At 46.6% G+C, this 21,886-nt stretch overlaps 1 protein-coding gene across 14 annotated transcripts in view; it reads left to right on the top strand.

The window, feature by feature from the left end:
- Positions 1-21,886, top strand: part of TANC1 (tetratricopeptide repeat, ankyrin repeat and coiled-coil containing 1) — a 230,335-nt gene that overhangs the window by 157,070 nt on the left and 51,379 nt on the right. For 9 of the 14 annotated variants that reach the window (XM_004743905.3, XM_013051963.2, XM_013051959.2 and 6 more), the window contains 5 exons: positions 12,318-12,581; positions 17,785-17,907; positions 18,696-18,977; positions 19,959-20,116; positions 20,905-21,136. In XM_004743905.3, coding sequence (XP_004743962.1) covers positions 12,318-12,581; positions 17,785-17,907; positions 18,696-18,977; positions 19,959-20,116; positions 20,905-21,136 — 1,059 coding nt within the window. The remainder of the gene's footprint in view (positions 1-12,317; positions 12,582-17,784; positions 17,908-18,695; positions 18,978-19,958; positions 20,117-20,904; positions 21,137-21,886) is intronic. The other 5 variants (XM_013051958.2, XM_013051957.2, XM_045066600.1 and 2 more) reach the window with 3 other exon arrangements.

Here is a 21,886-nt window from a genome sequence, read left to right as displayed (position 1 = left end):
GGCTGTGCACCTGTGTGTCTCAGGTGTCCGGCACGGTGCCTTTCAGGTAACAGGTGTGCTGGACTACTGGATGGGTTGCCTGGGCCCTCCTCTGCTCCTGGATTGTGCTGCTGTTCAACATCGGTGCTCTACTGCACATACAGCTCCTGCCCTTTTTCTGACATACGTGTGTGTCTTTGAGGGACAGTGTACATTCTAGTATGGACTGAACCCCAGTTACTTCCACATAAGTATGTAATCAAAGGGAATGACATTTGAGCTCCTTATTTTCTTCTGTCACCTGCTATTTCAAGTGTAATTTGCAAAACCAAGTTGCAGGTTCGTGAACTTCATATTTTGGAGATTGCCCCAGAAGATTTGTGAGGTCGCTGGGGCTGGGTGGTGGGCTCTGTGATGTAGACGTCACTGTAGCTATCTCAGGAGCCCTTTGCACAGGGACGGCTGCCTCTGCCCTTAGTTTCCACTCCGGTAGGTTTTTGTTTCCTTCGGTTTGGATCGTTTTAATGAGATGCAATCCCATACCATAGTATTCACCCATTTAAACCACTGAATGGTTTTTGGTCTGTTCAGAGTTGTACAGCCATCACCACAATCTGATTTCAGAAACTTTCACCCCAGAAAGAACCCTGTAGCCTTTAGAAGTCACTCCGTTCGCCCTGCATCCCCAGCCTTGCTCATCGAGTAGTCTACCATCTGCCTCCGTAGATATTAGCTGCCTCTGGACATTGCATTAAAGTGGTGGCTTGAGGTTTCCGTAGCAATTGTAAACTGTTTCATGTATTCTTCTGATTTCCTGTTCCCACCTCACTCTGCTTCCTCACCTGCCTTTTAGTCCAACTCATTTTTCCCCAAGTTACCTTCTGCCCTCACACCCTCTCTGAGCTGTCCGCCACTGTCAGGCCTGTGGTGGTCTGCGATGGCCAGGCATCTCCCCTTACAGCATTCTTCACTCTCCTGAAATGTCCTGTCCTCACTATAATTTATCTTCTTTCGAGAAGTTCAGTGCTACACGGTTTTTTGGGCCGCCTTTTCTCTTCTCATTATATGATCTGGCATTGGCATTGTATGTCTCTGATTATAACCGAGCCAGTTTCTTACTGTGACAGAGACTTTTTCAGTGACCAAAGAGGACCCTTATCCCTTCATTCTCTCCTCTCTCTCTCTCATTGAGATACAGTGCTGTAATTTTAAAAGTATTCTAAGGGGCACCTGGGTGGCTCAGTGGGTAAAGCCTCTGCCTTCAGCTCAGATCATGATCTCAGGGTCCTGGGATCGAGTCCCACATCAGGCTCTGTGCTCATCAGGGAGCCTGCTCCCCCCTCCCCCGCCACTGCCTTCCTCTCTGCCTACTTGTTGTCTCTCTGTCAAATGAATAAAATCTTTAAAAAAAGAAAAAGTATTCTAAGAAGGGGAAGTTACCAGTTTGGTTTTCTGTCTTGTCAAGTTCGAGCTGCAGGAACACCAAGGCTCTGAATGAGAACTCGACTGAATACGTCCCTTCTGGTCCCAGAGTGCTTAGTCCCCCTATTACATGCTCTCCATAGCTCCTCAATGTTTTCCTTCAATTTACTTGATCATGTTTTATTATTTTTGTCTCCATATGTAGGGGAAAGAGGGAGTTCTCATTCATATTATTCTGGCTATCTGGGCTCCTAGCATGGTTTGAGAATGAGAAATTAAGGAAAAGAGAATTGTTGCCACGGTCACATTGCATGGGAGGAGGGAAAGTCTAGTTGGTTTCTAAAGAAGCTGTACGAGATTCCCGTTCCAAGTTGGCATTGTCACGTCTGTTAATGGCACCTGTATTGTAAGCTGTGTCTTCTCATTAAAGTTAAATGACACGTTTCATGTCATTGAGGCTGTCCTTCATTCCTTGGCTTAAGTCAGACATGTTCCCTTAACGTAGCTTCACATAAAAACGGTGACAGTTGAGACAAAGTGGGGGTCGTGAGGAAGTGAAGTCCCTCCAACTTTGGGGATGGTGCTTCTCACTGCTTAGCTGGCCTCCTGCCGGGAGTAAGGACTGTAGGTGGCTGAGCAGGAAGCTCAGTGCTGGTGACAATGTTCCTCTGTTCGCTCTCCTTCCGTGACCTGTAGAACTAGAACCTGTTGCCAAGGGACACATGGGAGGTGTGGTGGGGAAGAGAAGGGGAAAAAGCAAGTATTTCCTCTCCAGGCAGAGGGTAGTCACAGCTCCTTGAAGAGGTGGGAGTGGGAGGGCCTGAGGAGGGAGAGCGTGTCCTCCTGAATCAGTGTGGGGTCCGAAGGTTTCATGGTCTTGTCATGGAGCGGGGATCTGTGACTCAGTTGTGATTCTGTGATCACTGGAGCTGGGGTGTGTGCTTTTTTCCACCTGAGGAACAGGACTGTTTTTATAAGGTGTAGCCCGGGAACGGCAGCCTTTAGGCATCTTAAATGCTTAACACAATAAAATATTCAAGAATACGGTGATCTTAGTGGACAAAGATGAAGGTGAAGATACCTTGGCTTCCTGCTTTGGAAGGCCTGGCAGCTGCTTGTGATAAGCTGGTTACCGTATTCTAAATTCTTCAGGCTCTGGAGAGAGGGGGAAGAAGTTTCCATTGAATTTTCCATTTCTGGTTGTTTCAGGTGTGTCCACCCCGAGAGCTTAGGTCAGAGCAGCAGAGGTATTGGGAGGTGGGGGCTGGTGACAGGTGCACACAGTTGGCACGGTGTGATGAGCTTCGGGGTTGCAGATGCCCACACGGGGCTCAGAGCTGCGTGTACAGTATTAGGACCATTTATTTAGGGCACTTAGGGGAAATTTCAAATAGTGTTAACCCAGCCTTAGAAATTCCTAGCCCTCTTCTTAGTATGTAAGTGGATTTCCATCATGGTGATTATATTTAATCTACATATTTTTGCCCAACAGATGCTACTTAGGGAAAGCATTCCCATGTGGTCAGACAGCCTTCTTGGGGCCGCCATGGGCTGCCCTTTCTGTGTTCTGTTTCTGTTGGTTTTGATGTACTGGGGGTGAGGAGGATTTTCTTTTTTAGGAATGGCTTAGTGGGAGAAAGGGTAAAACCATGCACATTAGAAGAGTTTGTCGGACCCCTTCCCGTCTCTTTGTGCAGAGGTCAGAGCTTTGAAGAACCTCTGTGCCCTCTTTTCCAACTTTACTGTGTTTTGCATAGGGAAGTCTCGCTTCATGTGATTTGAGGAGGTCCGAGTTCTTAAATGTTCTTCAGGCTGTAATCTGTCATGTACAAGTACTGTCTCAGCTGGAGGAGTGTAACTGAATTCCCTACAAATATGTGTATGTATATTTGGAAGCAAATATGTATATTTTTGAAAGCAAAAATTCCTACTCTTGACATACTAGAATCATTAGCATTACCTAGAAATTAATGTCTGACTTTTTAAATTTGCAATGTAAAGAACTTTTAAACCCAATCAGCATAAAGTAGCTTTTTATTAACTTGCTCTAAAAAAAAAAACTTTGTAAAGAAGTGGCTTCTTAGGGACACCTGGGTGGCTCAGTGGGTTAAGCCTCTGCCTTTGCTTGGGTCATGATCTCAAGGTCCTGGGATCAAGCCCCACATCAGGCTCTGTGCTCGGCAGGGAGCTTGCTCCCCCCCACCCCACCTCCCCGCTTTCCTCTCTGCCTACAAAAATAAAGTGGTTTCTACAGGTGTTTGCTCCATGCCTGAGAATACATCTTTTTCCTCAGTGACACTCCTTTGAATAAACTTGCTTCCAACTGCTAACAAACGGAAATTGTAAACTGTATTAATATCATCTTAGACAAAAAATAAAGTAGGTGTACTCACTAGAATGTGTATGAAAGCCAATCTGAGTATTTATGTATTTTAAAGATTTATTTATTTATTTAGAGACTGAGGGTATGTGAGTGGTGGGAGGAGGGCGAGAGTCCTCAAACAGCTTCCCCGCTGGGCACGGGGCCTGATGTGGGGCTTGATCCCGGGACCCCAATATTATGACCTGAGCCAGAACTAAGAGTTGGCTGCCTAACCAACTGAGCCACCCAGGTGATTTTTTCCAAAACATCTGATTTTTTCCAAAAACATCACTGAAAGCAATAGGTTTTAACAAGCACCTTTTGATTTAAAGGTACTGTTTCGTTTTTGTTTGTGTCCATATCATGATCGATATTGTGTGTGTTTCTGTGTTTTTTTTAAAAATGGATTATTGCTCTATTTAGGAAGAAAGGGAACGGATACTGGATGAGGAGAAACAAAACCCAGGCTTCCTATCAAGACTTTAAAAAAAAAAAAATCATTTGTATGTATTAATAATAGGTGTGCCCAGGGGAAGGACTTACAGGTAGCAATCTGGCTGAGTAAGAGACCATTAAGTTAGTTATCTGTCCCTTCCAGGTCCTTCTCTACTATTTGCTTCTACCTGCCGACATTTATCATCTCCAAATTACTTTTGTAGAATCCCAGATCTGTTTCTCTTTGAGAGTTGAAGTTGGGACAGCCCCTGGGAGGAGGAGGTGTATTCGGAGCAGACGGTGCCCACATCTCCCCACGCTGGGCTTGCCTCCCACTTAGAGCAGGTGTGTTGTTCACCTGCTTGGCTTCCCAGCACCTGAGCCACCACATTCCACCAGGCCAGAAAGCTCTCAGGAGCTCAGAATATGAAAAGGGTAAGAACCAAGGCTCCTCCTGCCGCCTTTCCCGTTTCTCTGGTGGGGAGGTGGGTGTGGCTTGCATTTGCTCTTTATCCCTTTGAAGCTGGAAGGCAGGTGTAAACTTAGGCAGGGGAATACCTTCCCAGAAACATTTCTCCTGCAGAAGTGGCTTGCAGGAAGTACTGGATACTTGATTGTGTCCTGCTGGTGCTTACTAGAGTTTGATACTGTTTGTTTTTCTGGCCAGTCTTAAGATATTAAAACAAAGTTTATCCTGTGCTGACTTTTATCTTGTGGCTTGACCAGACTCCCTCCTGGGCTTGTAAAATGAAAGTGATTCTGGAGGTAGCTAGAGACCTTTTGTTCCTTCTGTTTCCTGGACTTTGTGTCCCAAGGGAGATGATCAGATGCGGAGAGAGGCCTACAAAGAGGAATTAATTGTATTTTATTTTCATTTTTAACTTGTTGTGAATCCTGCCCTTTTGATTTCATGCTAATCCTGCTTTGTTGCCACCTGTATTGCCCTGCTTGCTACTAAATTGAAATGCTTTGAAATTGATTTGGTAATAACTATTTAGCGTGTTTCAGATCTGTGTTAATATTCATTTTGCTACATTGCCTGTAATTTAAAAAATCATCCTTAATTATAGAAGCTTTTCTTTTTTTTTAATCATCTCGGGTGAAGGAGGAAAATTTGCCTTTACATATATAATTCGGTGATATACTTAACGTGGGAAAGAAATCTGTAGCGATGATTCGAGGCAACAGAATGCCTACTGTACTTGTATTCCTTCACACTGGGGTTGGATTCTTCAGGCAGCTGTTCTGGCAGTGTAGCAAGCATTTATTGGCACCTACTGTGTACCAGGAGCAAGTCTATTCGTACTGGTACAGTAAAGCTCAGGTACAATATCTGTTTCAAAACTTGTCCACCTGAGGAACCAAAGAGTGGGCATCTGCCCTTGGAGACCTGGGCAAGTTGTCAGTTATTGAAAAGGGTTTAAAACATGGCAGTGATTGACACCTCTTGATGGAAGATGTAGGCTGTAGGTGCATAATAATACCAACCACTGATAGTGCCTTGTGCTCTTTTCTGGAAGAGCCCAGAACTCTGCGGAGTCATTGGACAGTGTCTGAAGCTCCAGTGTCTACGCCTTCAGTGTATAGGTCAGACGAGGCTTTACGGAAACACGGTGTTGGGTGTTATTGCTAGGAAACTTCACATCGTACAGATCCACAGGCTTTTCTCTGGAGGCTCTTACCTGTTATATCAGACTCTGTGTGGGCAGTGTGGCCGCCCCTCCAGTTCCCTGTCCCTGCTGACCCTCAAGGGGTTTCCAAAGTCCAAGACACCGACAGGTGCTGCTGTGCGCCATGGCTTGGGTCCCTGGCCTCACTGCATGTCCTAGCAGAGCGGGGCTTGCGCAATGCCGGGAGCACTGAGGCGGAGATGTGCTACTGAGATCTGTCTACTGCGAGCCCAAGCCCGGCGCCCCTGGGCAAGGCCAGAAGGAGAGCCAGGCTCTGCGGTGCTTGACACAGGCCAACTGTGGTCCCCCAGAAGCTGTGGGAGGAGAAGCCAGAAAGTCCCCTGGAGCCAGAGGTAACTCGGGCCACTTTCCCTGGAGTCCTCTCCTGGCGGGGCTGGGGGAGGTAAAAGCTGTCCCTCCAGGTCAGCCGCCTTTCTTCCCTGTGTGGTTCGTTAGCGTGCAGGGGCCGAGGAGGGAGAAGCCCAGACTGGCCTTTCTGTCTGAAGGTTTCAGGCAGGTTGTTCTCATATCTGCCATCCTTCCTTTCCTTCGTCCGTTGGGGAAATCCAAAATACATCACAGCAGCTGGAACCACATGTAAGATGTGAGGGCGAGCAAGGGAAGAACTGAATCCTGGCAGGCCAGAAAGGCCAGGGGGTCGGGCACGATGCTGCCCTGACTTTTCTCTTGGTTCTTCACCCCATCTGCTTTAGACTCTTGTTTCTCCTTCCAAAGTTGTTAGTGACCTTCATTCTGTCAGGTCAAAGGCGGTATCGGCAGTAGCTGGATTTTCTTTTCTCATTCCCTTCTTGCATTTCTCCCAGCAACCATTACATCCTTTTCTTGTTTGATCTTTAATTCATTGGTCCAGGGTTTTAACTTCTAAATGCTGTGTCAACCATGAAACTGAATATAGAAGTTAAAAAATGTTTGTTTTTTCAGTGCTACTTTATTTTCATTGTATGGGAGAAAAACATTCTTGGGTACTCGTGAGATAGGAGGCACTTTACCTACCTGCCCTTGTGTCTGATTTTCTCCACAACCCAGGGAAGGACGAAGGACTCTCTTCATAGAGCCCTGGCTTTGAAAATGGAGAATGCAAGGCCATCTGTGGAGTGCCCGAAGAAAATGGCAGTTTCTGGGTTTTTAAGAAAAGTCTCTTCAAAATTCTGGGTGTGTGTGTGTACTGTAAATTAGGGTACTGCAGGTACATATCTTGTAAATGCATGTATTGGGGTGCCTGCTCCACGTTTTCTGGTAGTATGGTATGCTCAAAACTGTGCAGAGCCCTGGGGTGTGGCTTCAGGCCTCACGGAGCTTCCTGCGTTGGGGGCTGGTCCGAGTATTCAGCGAGCTGAGATCAGAGCCCCCAGTAGGAAGCATGAATATATTTATGGTAGCCACTGCTATTATTTCCTAAGGCTACTTTATACGTACTCCCGTCCTCTCCCTCCCCGCTCCCCAGTTGAAATGCTTACAAATAGACATTTAGTAAAAGAAGATCCCCCCGCCCCCAACAAAGGTATGACTTGGGGAAAGGAAGTAAGAGCAAAAGAGCAAGTGAACGAAGGTGGGAGGTGAGGGGGATGGGGAGAAGGAGGTACAGGTTTCCAGTTCAGGAATGAATAAGTCGTGGAGATGAAAGACACAGCCATGGGAATACAAGTCTGTGGGCTTGTAGTGGCGTTGTACGGAGGCTGGTTATACTTGTGAGTGGGGCATAGTGTATAGACTTGCCGAATCACTATGTTGTGTACCTGAAACTAAGGTAACATTTGTTTATACTCCAGTAAAAAAAAAAATACAAGAGAAAAGGTGTAGCGTGGGGGGTGCCCTGGGTGGCTCAGTCATTAAGCGTCTGCCTTCCGCTCAGGTCATGATCCCAGGGTCCTGGGATGGAGTCCTGCATCGGGCTCCCCCCTCAGTGGGGAGCCTGCTCCTCTCCCACTGCCCCTGCCTGTGTTCCTCTCTTGCTGTGTCTCTCTCTGTCAAATGAAAAAAAGAAGAAGAAGAAAAAAGAAAAGATGAAGCTGGGAATGAGTTTTATTAGACTTTTTCATCTTGCTTATCAGTGGGTAGGAAGTTTTACAATTCCTAGTAGCCAGTGTAAAGAGAAACTCAGGGGCGCCTGGGTGGCTCAGTCAGTTAAGCATCTGCCCTCCGCTCAAGTCATGACCCCAGTGTCCTGGGATGGAGCCCTATGTCGGTCGGGCTCCCTGCTCTGTGGAGAGTCTGTTTCTCCCGCTGCCAATCTTTCCCCACCCTCAGCTTGTGCTCTTTCTCTTGCTCACTCTCTCTCAAATAAATAAATAAAATCTTAAAAAAAGAAAGAAAGAAAGAAACTCAAATACATAAGTTGATGTTTGTCAGGTGAAGAAAAAAAGGTACGCGTTCCCAGTATTCAGTGTGGAGAGACTTACCCTTGGTGGATCCTCAGCGGGGAGAAGCCAAAGTTTGAACCCAAGCTCTTTGCATTTTTTACCTCGTAACTTTTCTCCACCTCAAAGGCGGGTGAATTCTGCTCTACTTACATGTATCCATTTGATGTCAAAACCCTTCATTCCTAAACAATTCTGGACTAACACTGTGCTCATTTTAATTTTCTTCTTCGTGTTCCTTTAAACCCACAACTTGGTTTAGATCCTGCCAAACTACTTATTGGGCCCTGAACTTACACTGATTTTTTTAAAAAATTCTATTTTAAGTATACATTCAGCATGTGAAAGAGCCTTCAGTGGGCAAAGAAGTGGGCAAAGCAGGGGAGAAGGAATGCAGTTTTATTGCAGTACTTTATATAGCAAAACATGTAATGACGGAGGGTCTGGCTGTCTCTCCCACCTCCTAGTCAACCGGAAGCTTCGTCTGGGCTACGGTGCACTCATGACTGGCTTCTCTCTACCAGCCCCTGCCTGGGGACTGCTGTTCTTAACAAGGCAGCCTTCATGAACTGCAACATACTTTGTAGTCACGGACGCTTAGAGAACTTTGGCTTGTTGAGAGCTATGCAGGGCAAAGGGGGTTTTAATATAGTGCGTGGGCAGGCAAAAGGGCTGGTGTTAGACCTACCAGTAAGTTGTGTGTGTGTGTGTGTGTGTGTGTGTGTGTTAGAGAGAGAGAGAGAGAGAGAGACAGGGAAGCAAGATAGAAGGGGGGAGAGAGGAGTTTCTCCCAAGTCTGTTCTGTATCTCTAAAGTGGGCTGATGGTTCTCAGCCTGTCTGCCTCTTCTCCAGGACTGTGGTGATCATATATGTGTCCTGCTATGTGTTGGACATGCTTTGGAAGCTGTGTAGCCCTGTGCACCCGTAAGTCTGGTTAAACGTGCCATTTACAACAGAGGAAGAGAGTACGCTGTCCTTCCTTAAAAGGAGTTTTCAAATGATACAGAGCGTCGGAAGTAGCACACGTAAATCAATGAGCAGGACCAGACTTAAAGTAATACTAAACTGTGGGAAGCAAAGCCTAACCTCATAGCTCAATAAAACTTGAGATCTGACAAATCACTCATTTAACCGAACGCTGTGTGTTGGGAGAGTGGTTGAACTGCCATCTGAATGGTGGTGGCCAGTCTTCAATGACAAAAGCTGCCATCGGTACTGATGTATGGAATAAAATGTTAGGATGTTTCAGTTGTTACAGACCTTGAAAGATGACTGGAGTCTCCAGAAAATGTCAAATGTCACGTCGGTTTTTGAGGTTTGTTTTGTTTTTCTGAAGCCATCATTTTGAAGACGTTGCCATAGTTGTGCACATGTGTGTTAACTTGGAGGTGACAGGTTAACCTGATGAGGAGCTGGAATTTGGTAGCCAGGAAGAAAAATCGGGATTTTTGAATAGTCTGTCCTTTGTTTCGGGAACCAGCTTCCCTTTCTTGGCTACTGTGGAGCTGCCCTATGCAGTGTGTTTCTTGGGTCATACGGGAAATGTGTCAGGTCTTCATCGGCCCCCTTGAGTCTGCATCAGGGCTTAATGGTGCCTGAACTCAGAGGAAAGTACGCTGTGGGCTCCCAGCCGTGTGGGCTGCCTTTGGCACCGGATGGCAGGGCAGAACATCGTGGAGTGGGGCAATCTTAGCAGGAAGGCCTGCGGCTTTGGAGCTCGCCTACCTGCACAGTGCAATGTGTGTCTTTGTTGAACATCACAAGGCATCTGTGAGAGTCTCCTATTTAGGAACCCATTATAAACTTCTCCTCCTTTTGAAACAGCAACCCTTTCTTGGACTTGCCTTCCCTCCTGTTTCTGTAGCTGGGTGACCACCCCACCCTTCCCACCCAACTGTCCTCCTCAGTACCTGGGCATGTGTGGTGGGAGCAGGACCTTCAGCTCGTCCCTGCGGTCTGGGACTCCTGACCAGGCCGTCCCCGTTCCGGAACGCTGCTTCTTCTGCTGCAACTGCAGCAGGCAGTCGGGAAGTCCCAGTTCCTGTTCCCACTGCCTGAGGTCTGACCTAGGGTTCTGGTTCTTGGGGCTGGGTCCCTGCAGTACATGGCACTGAGGGAAAGTGAATGCGGAGAAACATCACTTAGATTTTCTGTGTGTTTTTTCCCTTAACAGTATGTGCCCCCAGAAAAAACGGCCACAAAAGAAAACCAAACAGATCATCTTCACTCTGACGCTTTTCCTGTAACTTAGATGTTGGCGTAGCCCGGGAACCTAACTAATTATGTCTGTGGGAGAAGCATTCTGAGTCCCCAACACCGGACTTATAAGAAAAGCTCACAGTCACAGTCACAACTTATTAAGGAGGTTACCCTCAATCATTATTAATAAGCAATGATCTCATTAATAAATTAGACTATTACTGTGAAGCATTAGCATCGTCCCTGATGTGTAGGAACCTTAAGTAGACATCAGTGGCTGCTGTCACCATCACCGCCAGCATGTTCAGGGTGGAAAGAGTCATTCTTGCTATACTTATGCTCATAGGAGTGGTCCACTGAAAAAACCACACAAGACACTGATTCCAGAGAGATGGAGAAGTTAGTTTTAATACTGTTGATAGGACACTTGGAAATGCTGGGAGTAATGGCAGACGCCAGTGATGGGCGCATCCCAGATCCACTCAGCTTTTGGCTGGAGACAGAATATCGAGTCCTGAATACATAACAATGAGATTAATTAAGTGTAGTGTCTCTGACCACGGTTGGAAGAGAAGTGTGTTCATTTGCTTATTTATTGACTAAGGAGACGTTTATTGAGCGCTTAGTATGTTCCAGGTGCTGTGCTGCTCAGAAAAGGGAGCTGTTGGCTAGAGGGAGATAGTCTGAGGCTTTAGCACGCAGGAGGGATTTTTGAAGAGGGAGACAAGCAGTGGATAAGGAGTCCGGACAGGAGCCGCAGGAGGAACTGTGACAGAAGTTCTGCAGTCACAGGGAGGAGATGGTTTTGTCTTTACTGCTAAACCTTTAAAGAGCATCGTACAAACAAACAAAACAAAACTCAGACCCTTTGATTCTGGAGAACAGGCTGTTGGAGCTGACTCACCAGCCTGCTGCTAGTGTGTCATCAGGTCACGTTGATGAAGTTGCTTAATCCAGGTGGCCGAGTCCTCCATACACTCTGGCCACATCCCATTGGCTGTCTCTGTTAAGGGTCTGGGCTGTGGTGATCCCAGCAGGGAGCACCAAGGGATCAGAGGACATGGCCCTTGTTCTCAAGGACACAAGTCAGTGTTGGGTCCATGGTAACCTGGGCTTTCAAGGGGCTCAGGTGTTTAAGTTGGAAGTGGCTGCCTGTAGAAGCCACGCAGGATGGGTACTGCTGTTTTCTTGCTTCATGCTCCTCTTATGCCAAGACGGTTTTCCATACTGGTTTCCTTTCTTAGAGGCTGTTATAATTCTGCAGTCCAGCATCCCTTGCCATGCTTGTTTTGTGTGTCCTGGGAGGTCTTCCACTCTGTGCTGTTAAAGGAATAAAGTCACTCTCTCTGGTTGATCGTGAACAGCTGTTATAAAGTTTAAATCTAAGGATCAAATTCTCTGCTTGACTTTATAATTTTTGTTTTTATGTTTTTGTTTTTATAGATTTTCTCCTCTTTTCTGCATTAGCCATTGTTATCACCTCGCCCCCTAATTTGGGAAAAGATATTTATAGGTTCAGAGGAATTTAATGAGATATGAATTTTGTGAGCATTTTATCTTTGTTAAAAAGACGGATACATCATCTCTAAATTACATGGATTTACTGTTAACTCTCAGATACTTTTAGACAGCTTTTTCATTATCTTACCAGCTTTTTTCCCCTCCCCTGTAGAATGCCTTAGTTTATTTTCCTTGATAAGCAACATTCCTCTAATTTACCAAAATACACTGTTTGAAACATACTTGGATAAAAATCTGCATGGACCAGAAAAGTTTCCATTGATCACGGGGAGGGCAGGGTGCTTATGTTAACTCTGAACAGCCCCAGCTCAGCCTGGCCTCCTTCAAAGTATTTTGGTCTCTCATTTCAGCCACCATTACAAGTTCATCCGAAAATGATGACCGGAGTGGCTCCAGTTTGGAATGGAATAAGGACGGAAGCCTAAGGTTAGGGGTACAGAAAGGAGTCCTTCATGATCGCAGGGCAGATAATTGCTCCCCAGTGGCAGAAGAGGAGCCCCCTGGGTCAGCGGAGAGCGTGCTGCCTGACACTGAAGCCTCAGTTGGAGATGGTCCGGTCCCTTATTCTCAGAGCTCCAACTCGCTAGTAATGCCACGGCCCAACTCAGTTGCAGGTAAGGCCATGCCTCTCTCCAGGAGGGTTTTCTCTCTGGGTCCGAGGTGCCCCATGTTCACTGTCTCTACTTGGGGATCGCATCTGGACACAGGCCAGCTTTGTGATCGTGGATTGGGCACTTACCTCGTCTAGGCCTCAGTTTACCCATCTGTGACAATGATAAGACTGTCCTTCATGGTCTGTAAGTGATCCTTTCACCCTGGAATTCTGTAAAACTAATATTTAGAATCTTCTGTTCTTTTGTGTACGAAAGAAGAAAGTGCCAAAAACTTTGTCCTTGTTTTTGATATTTTAAGCTTGAGTAAATTCATAACTTTCTATTACATCTTGGTAAACACGAATCCTTATTTAGAATTAGTTTGTTAATATCAGCTCCAGGAATTTCTGATCCAACTTTCAAACTTACTTTTCTATAATTGAGGCGCATCCTAGAGAGGGGAGGTCTGCTCTCTGTATCATTCAGTTACAAGGGAGCTCACAGCTTAAAACCTACGCATTGCAAGTGAGGCTTCTCGATCGAGGGCATGCAGGCAGGCGAGGCAGGTGTCCCTCAGCAAGATGGGGCAGCTGGAGCGAGACAAGGACCCAAAAAGGGGCGACTGTTCCTGGTTGATAGTGAGTGGTCACCAAGCGGGGAGAGCAGTGGGGTGGGCGAAGGAAAGAACCCTGGTTCGAAGTTGTGCTGACTGCTTTTATGGTCCCGAGTTTCTGAACTCCGTGCTCCTGGGCTGAGTTTAGAAGATGACCTTGTTTCAGTCCTTCTTTTTCTCCAACCGAGCACTTAAAACTTCTCCTCTACTAACACAAAGACCCAGGTTCTTTCTCCCTACATCAAAGAGTTTTTTTTTTTTTTATACTGCTTCTTGGGGAGATGGCAGGTCAGTCTGGTTGTTGTGGGGCATTTTTTTTTTTTCCAGTAGAACTCTGAAGCAGCTGATACATAAATGGCCCTAATGGAAAAGTCCGAGAGGCAGCTCTAATTCACTTTCAAAGGATGTAAATGGCCTTGTTCCAGAAGAGGGATTTGGCATGTCTGCCGGAGAGACGTTCTGGGGAGCGTTCTGCATATTCAGTGATGGCTCTTCCAAAAGCTTTTATGCCCTCCCACCTCTTCCCCACTCCCAACTGTACAGCATGACACACCCAAGGCGTTTTATACCGCGACTACCTCATTAGGATGAGCGGTTCGTGTGTATGATCCCAGAACTTGATAGTTTTATTGACTTCAACAAAATAGAAAACTTGTATTCAATTTAGCCAAGCTGTTTTAAAATTAGTAAACACATTGCTAGTGTTGAAAGCCCCCTTTTGGGGTGATGTTTCTGCCTGATGTTCTTTCATGTGGCCTGTCCTGTGCGGCAAAAATGGGTAGGAGCTGAGCCTTTCCAGGACAATGCAGTGATTATAGAGCAGGGCTTTCAGATTTCTGCTGTGCTCATTCATTAGGGTCTATGTGCGCACTGGAGCTAGACCTCCTGTGGAATGGGAGGGTTTTACCTCCAGGTTTGAGCTGTGTCTGCCTGGCCTAATGGGTTGGCTCACTTCTTCTGTGTTGCAAGTTTTATCAGCTAAAAGCTTATTTTGGAAACAAGCAAATTCCTTACCTCATGGTATCTGTTAACAAGCTAGGAGTCTGGGAGAGCCTTCACTGCCGATCTTCCTTCCCCCTCAAGCCAAACCTCAGTTCAGAAGTCATGGCAAGATTTTTCCACGTGTCACTGAAAAGAGTAAAAGATTCAGGTTGTGTAGACTGTGTGTAGCACTTTTTCTAGTGATTAGAAGGCCAGCTGCTTCAGAGGGGGCAGTAGGCAACCCTCAGTGTTGGAAGGATTAAAATAATATGTCCAAGACCATTATTGCAATCCCTTGGAAGTATTTGCATGTGAAGATCCACATAAACACAAATAAATTGGCATTTGGGGAACATCAAACGATTAAATTGGGCTAATGAGAGCAGAGTAAGGACTGGCAGGTGAGGAATGGGGATGCCAAGCCTCTGTTCACAGCTGCCCCGAGGGTTCTGGCCTCCCCTGGGGGGTGAGAGTATGGAAACAGGTTCCTGAGGTTACCAGCCTTTGCTGTCAGTGAGCCTGTTACCAAGAACTGTGGTTATCTCTTCACTGTTGTGTCTAGTACAGTAAAATTCTTATGTCGAAGACTATCAAAATAAGTTGGCTGGGTTTGGAGATTCACTGTAGAAAGACTTTCTTTGTAAAGGTATTTGTTGGAGTGGAATTGGTTTCAAATGCTACATTTAGATTATTACTTTATACCACATCAAATGTGCGGCATGGACACCTCATTCCTTTGTTAGAAAACAGAAGAGAAGGCTTTAAAGTGATATCTTAGATAATCTAGAAGTTGGGTGATTAAGTTCTGTTGTTTTTGACTAACTTCTTTTTTCTTTTGAAATGCTTCCTAAGTGGATCATAGACACAGTATTTAGTTTTCCAAGAAACCAACAAACAGAATGACCAGCCAGTTTTCATGAAATTGCCTAGACTTTGTGGCATTTACCTTTAATATGTTAGGACATGGTGTTTCAACAGGTGTTTCTTTTTGCTCAGTTTCGGGATGTTTCCTTCTGATTTTCTCTCCACTCTACCCACTCCCTAAAAAACTCTCTCCTCCTTAGCATCCGGAAATGTCTTTCTCACTCAGATGTTAGATGCAGTGTGTGTATGTGTGTGTGTGTGTGTGTGTGTGTGTGCGCGCGTGCGCGCGCACACGCGCGCAGTGTGTAAATTACCTGTAGGTTTACTAGCAGCAGGCTTATTGCAGCGTAAAATTATTGTTTTTTTTTTCCTTGACCCTGAGTCCAGCTGAGACTTTGAAAACATTTGTTATTAAATATCGGAAGTGAGTCTCCCTGTCTGAGAACCTACTGTGCGCATGTGTGGGAAGGCACCCTGTGATCCTGGTAGCCTGCTCTGCCGGGGGAGCACACCAGGGGCCTAGCAGGTGGCTGGAGCTCCGCTGTCCCGACTTGTCTCTCTCAGTGGCTTTGACAACAGCTTAGGAAGCAGAGGCGACTGGCAGCTCCTGGCTGGCAGCACCCCCTCGGAGCTACTCCATTTCACTGCATCTTAATCATGCTTGAAACAGAGAATCAGGAAGGCTGTGGAGTGGGTGAGGCCACTCTGTTGCATACTTGGGAGCCAGAGATATAGTGACTGGAAATTTCAAAACAGGGCTGTTTGCAGCCTCACCATCTCCTGTATCTGGGTCCAGCTGGGGCCCCATCGCGATCCTCTCTTTGCAAAGCCTTTATAGAGTCTCGTGTTCTTAATCGTTCCAGTTGTCACGAAATTATGAACTGAATGTTGTGTTCTGAGGGGTCAGGAGAAGAAGGAAAACAGGAAACCCTTGGGAGGCTCCAGGTGCCCAGGGCTGAAGTGGCCGGTCAGATAGTTGAGGCTGTGCCGGCTCCGTACTGCACTTGGCTTATAGGTTACAGCGGTGGATGCTCCTTCTTCCTCAGCCGCCGGCATGCAGGCACGTGCATGGTAAGATGTGTTGAGGAGAGGGGCATTTGCAGAGGCCTGGGTCAGAGTCCCAGGTCTCAGGCAGCAGCCCAGAAATATATGTTCCGGGCAGTTTAAGTGTCGGGAGCCAGGGTGAGGGTCCCGGTGGCCCACCGGGGAGTTTCACACACCTAGTTGTAAAGGACCCAGAGAGAAGCTAGAGGCTGCTTTTGGATTCCCAGAAATTGGGTCCATTTAGAAGTCCTGCCTAAGGAATTAGCTGAATCTTTCTCATAGGAGAGATTTGTGTGGGGGTATTGACATAAGTGTAAATAAACTGTGGCTATGCACCAGAAGGATACCGGAACAATAAGTGTACACTGTTGTGAAGTCAAGGCATCAGATGCCTCTCCTGGGACCGGGCGTGTGGTGGATTGCCATCTGGGGAATGCGGCAAGGGGGGGACATGCCACCACAGAGCCAGAGCTTGGAGCCATGCAGGTCTTGTTGAATGAAGGAGTCAAGGTGGGGCGTGGGGGTTGTTAACAGTGAGGAGGAAAAGGATGAAAGCCGGGGGTGGGGGATAGGGAGGACCCAGACTGAGCAGGTGGTGCTGGCCAGGGGCTGGATGCTCTGAGCCAGAAGGTTTTCAGCAGAGAGATGGCCCAACTTGACTTCTTTCCCTCGAAACCTGGTCCCAATGATTGCACCAGTCCCTGGAAGCCTTCGCCCTTGGAAGTCAACTCCTGCTCCCCACTTATTTACCCTCAGATGATGCCTGTGCTTATGTCCCAGAAGAGAACTGTTATGTCTTGGGTCAGCGGTACATTATGTTGGGCCACTTAACCCACAAGCAAATTAGGTTAATTTTATTGAGAATTCTCTCATTGTGGCCTGGGTTGTATATACAAATAAGAGGAGGTTTTCTTCTTCTTCTTTTTTTTTTTCTTTTTGGGCAAAAACATGTATCATGTATTTATTGTTAAGATTTGGTAAGAATTAGCAACACTATTTTGTATTGATTGTTTTTATAATCCAACTAGTATGTATGCTCAAGCAGATTTTAATGCATTATAATGGGTACCTGTGTGCCCTGAGTCTTACTGATTTGATCACTGGTAAATACTACTTCTTTTTAGAATTTAAATAAGTACATACCTGTAGTATAGTATATCATTTATACATAAAAATCTAAAGTTTGGGAATATGTTTATTTCCGATGAAATCCACATGACTCCTTTCCAGCCGGGAGCTGACGTTTCGTGTTCGAGCTCTGTGGGATGGAACTGCAGACTCTGCTCATTTAATTAATAAGGTTGGAATTCCAGCCACCCTGGAAGGCTCTCCGGAGCTGCCGAGAAGTCCGAGAAGTCTCTAGCACCCAGCTGTGTGTTTGTTGTAGTACTGCAGCCTCACTGAGTGATGCGTGAGGGTCAGGTTCCTTCGTAAACATTTTTGGTGAAGTCTGTCTCTTCCCAGGAATGATGGAGAATTCCGGCAATCTTAGCAACACAATGTTGAGAATGAGAAACACTTGGTGTTTACCATTTTTCAGTTAACCTCACTGCCAGAAAAAACAAGCTGGCGTAGGCAAACAAAACCGAAATTACCTTGAAGTCATTTTTGTTGAAAGCCTGAACACAGTTGCTTAGTGTTAAGTGATTTATGATTGATAGTAGTTTGGGTATGATATTAAAATCAACTCTGAAAAAACTAAACTTGAGTTTACTATTTCAGCGACAAGCTCCACCAAGTTGGAAGATCTGAGTTATTTAGACGGGCAGAGAAATGCCCCTCTTCGAACGTCCATTAGATTGCCGTGGCACAATACAGCCGGAGGTAGGGCACAGGAAGTTCAAGGTACTTACCTTTGTTTCTGCTGGGACAGTGGATATTGTGAATGGGGTCACCCAACACTGAGGATCTGTGATGACCAGCATTTAAGTCAGCTCAGTTAGAAACATGACATGTACTGCTGAAAGTGGGTCTGTCAGTGCTGGGAGGCCCTCTTTGACAGTTTGGGGCTTCTTCCTTAAAAATGTGTGACCAATTCATTTCTGCAGTTGAAAAATAATTCTGCAATATGTTATTTTGAAGTGAGGGGTAATTTAACACGCCCTGGATAACACTCACTTGTCACCAACAGAAAATCAGCTTTGTTTCAGGTCCATGAGCCATTGGCCACCTCCTGTAATTCACAGCCGGGTGGTCCGCAGCCTCACCGAGGGGGCCTCTCGTCGTCACGGCCTGATGAGAGCTGGGGCCCTGTCTCCAGGCAGATGCCTTTCCCTTCGCCTCCTACCGTAGTGGAAGAGACCGGTCTTAGATACTGTTTCACACAAACTGATGAGACCTGGTTTGGCCGCCTGCATCGCTTTCTCTAATCCTCTGCACGTCTGTCCTGAGTCGTGAGGACAGAACTATCTGGTCATTTTTTTAGGACCCTTTGTAAAACCCACAGGGGATTATAAATGAGATATGACAGAAGTATTAATAGAACCAGATTGAAAACACTTACAGATCCCTGGTGGCATACAATTAAAGGCTGTATAGTACTACGTTTAACATACAAGCAATGCTAACTTGAGTTTTTAAGTGTATAAATGATGGCATTCTTCTAAAATAATTATCTCTTTTTCCCCCCCAAGCACGATTTGCTCCCTACAAGCCACAGGACATTTTGTTGAAACCCCTGTTGTTTGAAGTACCAAGCATAACAACAGACTCTGTGTTTGTGGGAAGGGATTGGCTCTTTCACCAGATAGAAGAAAACTTGAGGAACACAGAACTGACAGAAAATAGAGGCGCCGTGGTTGTTGGAAATGTGGGCTTTGGGAAGACAGCCATCATTTCTAAGCTGGTGGCACTTAGCTGCCACGGAAGCCGCATGAGGCAGATTGCTTCCAGCAGCCCCGGTTCACCGCCTAAAAGTATGTGCGTGTTTAATGCGGTTAGTAGGTGATGGGGTGTAAGGCAGAGGTGGGGCGTGGCTTGGATAGGCATCTCTTCTCTGTTCTCCCCACGTCCTTCCAGCTGCGGGTCCGATCTGCCGGCACACGTGGGAGAACCGTTTGAACACCCCCTCCTTGTCTCCCTCCCCTGGGGTAAGGCCATCCTTCCCTGGTCTTCTCCCTGTAGGGCCTGTCTCCCTCTTTATGTGGGCAGTGAGGCCTGATCCGGTCTCCTGGGGAGTTTGGGTCCTAAAACCAGGCTGTGGAAGCAGCCAGGAGGAGTCTGTGCACAATTCTCTTGTTCCCTGTTCTCTTCAGCCTATGCCCTCTCTGCTGGATTTACCAAAGGCTTAAAAACTAAATATGGGTTATAGTAGTTAAATACCTAACTAGTCCTGTCTTATTTTATGTAAAATAAGCCTGTTAAAAGAAAGTGTCTCTAACATGGTACACAGGAATGAGTGAGCTGTGAAAGAGTATGTTTTTTGTTTTTTGTTTTTTGTTTTAAGATTTCACTTATTTATTTGACGGAGATAGAGATCACAAGTAGGCAGAGAGGCAGGCAGAGAGTCAGGGGAAAGCAGGCTCCCCGCTGAGCAGAGAGCCTGACACGGGGCTTGGTCCCAGGACCCTGGGATCATGACCTGAGCTGAAGGCAGAGGCTTAATCCACTGAGCCACCCAGGTGCCCCGAGTATGATTTTTTTTTTTTTTTTTTTTTTAAAGCTAAAGGAATTTAGTAAAAGAAACCAGAAACAGCAGTTCTCCCAGGAAGGCATCTGAGTGGATGGAAGGCAAGACTGAGAGGGATGCTGGTGTCCTCCTTTGGACCTTTGCATTTGGGACCGTATTTACTCATTACCTGTTAAAATACTCTGCCTTTAACCAAGAAATATGTTCAGTGTCTCACCATGGCCCTGTTTTGATGTTGTAATAATGAGATTGGTCTCTTTCTCTGCAGCTTTGGATTCTTCCCAGGATCTTCCTGTCACCCCACTGCTTTCACCAAGTTCTTCTGCAGGTGTTACCAACACAGCTAGAACACCCCCTGGGTCTGCGCCTGATGCTCCTGAGAACCAGAGACCGAGAGAGGATGCCGTGAAATATCTTGCCTCAAAGGTAATCTCCTGTTCTGTGGGAGCCTTCTGGAGAGAGGAGTTGGGGGAGAGAGAGAGATTTGTTAGTTTGGCTTCTGAGAAAGGAATTTAAGGAGGGATCTTAAAACAGATGTAATTGCGTATAATAATGCCAAAATAGAGCTCTTGATAAAATAGCAAAAGTACCCCAAGTAAGAGGTCTTAATGACAGGACAGGCAGACAGTTGGTGGTTTCTGATTTGGGTCCTTCAAACTCTGTTGCTGTTGAATTTCTCCACCGTGTCAGGTGTGGAGAGGGGGTTTGAGCCAGGCTGCCCGGCCCTCCTGTCTGGGAAAAGCAGCAGCTGTGACTTTCGGCAGGGCTCCCCAGCCGCCAACATTACCTGGTCTGGGGGAGCTGCCGATGAGCTTCCCAAGGAGATGCTGCTGTTTGTCAAAGCAGAAACACGCTGACTAGGGCACTTCCCACTGTTGAATACATTGGGATTATTCAGCATTGATTTAAGCCAGGGTAGGTTTCAGGTTTTATGAATGAGTTTTATTTCTTTGTTTTCCGTACGGAGTAAGGGGTACCGATCTTAGTGCTAATCAAGATGGATTTGTGGCTACAATTAAAAGTCTGCCCAGAACTTGGCAAAGCGTGTGAATGAAAGAATGGCTATCCAGTTAGGATAAATTATGACTCCATGCTGGTGAATAGAGGCCACGTGCTTTGAGACCGCGGTGGACGGGAACACTGCGTCTGTTGGGGTTTGGGAGGAAGTATGTGATGGGGGGAAGGGGACACTGATGGCCGTGCTTCTTGCCTAGGTCGTGGCCTACCACTACTGCCAAGCCGACAACACATACACGTGCCTGGTGCCCGAGTTCGTGCACAGCATCGCAGCCCTGCTGTGCCGGTCCCAGCAGCTGGCCGCCTACAGGGACCTCCTGATAAAGGAGCCCCAGCTCCAGAGCGTGCTGAGCCTCAGGTCCTGCGTGCAGGACCCCGTGGCCGCCTTCAGGAGGGGGGTGCTGGAACCACTCACCAGCCTAAGAAACGGTACCTCGGAGCAGTCTCTCTCTCTCTCTTTCTGTCTCCTCGCTCGTTAGGAGGCCTGAGCCCCCAGGATTGTCCTCTAAAGGTCTTGGTTGGGAGTGAGGGTGAGCGCCTAGGGAGGATGTGAGTGCATCTGTGTACAGCTCCTTCTCTTCCCCGGCACCATCTCCCCAAAGCCCTTCCATGCTTCTTGAATGGTGTTGTTGTAAAGGAGCACCTCTAATAAAGAATTACTGGGGCGCCTGGGTGGCTCAGTGGGTTAAAGCCTCTGCCTTCGGCTCAGGTCATGATCCCAGGGTCCTGGGATCCAGCCCCACATCGGGCTCTCTGCTCAGCGGGGAGCCTGCTTCCTCCTCCCTCTCTCTCTGCCTGCCTCCTGCCTGCTTGTGATCTCTGTCAAATAAAAAAAAATTAAATTAAAAAAAAAAAAAAAGAATTACCTCCACAGTTGAATATTCATTTCCAAAATAGCTAATTTTATAACCATAGGTTATTTAGAGGACTTATGCCCTATAAACTCTTGCCTGCATATTTCATATTCCTTCCTACCTAGTAGGGGAATAAGTTGTTCGACTGAGCAACTTGCTAGCATATGTTTTCTCAGCGCCTCTGCTCAGTTGAGTTGAACCTAAAGGCTTTTCGAGAAGTGTTCATTTGATTCCTTCCTTTCTTCCTCCCTCCCTCCCCCTCTTTCTTTTTTCTTCCTTCCTTCCTTCCCCTCGCTTTTTCTCTCCATTTGTTCTTTCTTTCTTT

The sequence above is a fragment of the Mustela putorius genome, unplaced genomic scaffold, assembly GCF_011764305.1.
Source record: "Mustela putorius furo isolate JIRA1106 unplaced genomic scaffold, ASM1176430v1.1 tig00003869_pilon_pilon_pilon, whole genome shotgun sequence".
NCBI classification, from domain to species: domain Eukaryota; kingdom Metazoa; phylum Chordata; class Mammalia; order Carnivora; family Mustelidae; genus Mustela; species Mustela putorius.
This window is presented reverse-complemented; position numbering and strand designations above follow the sequence as displayed.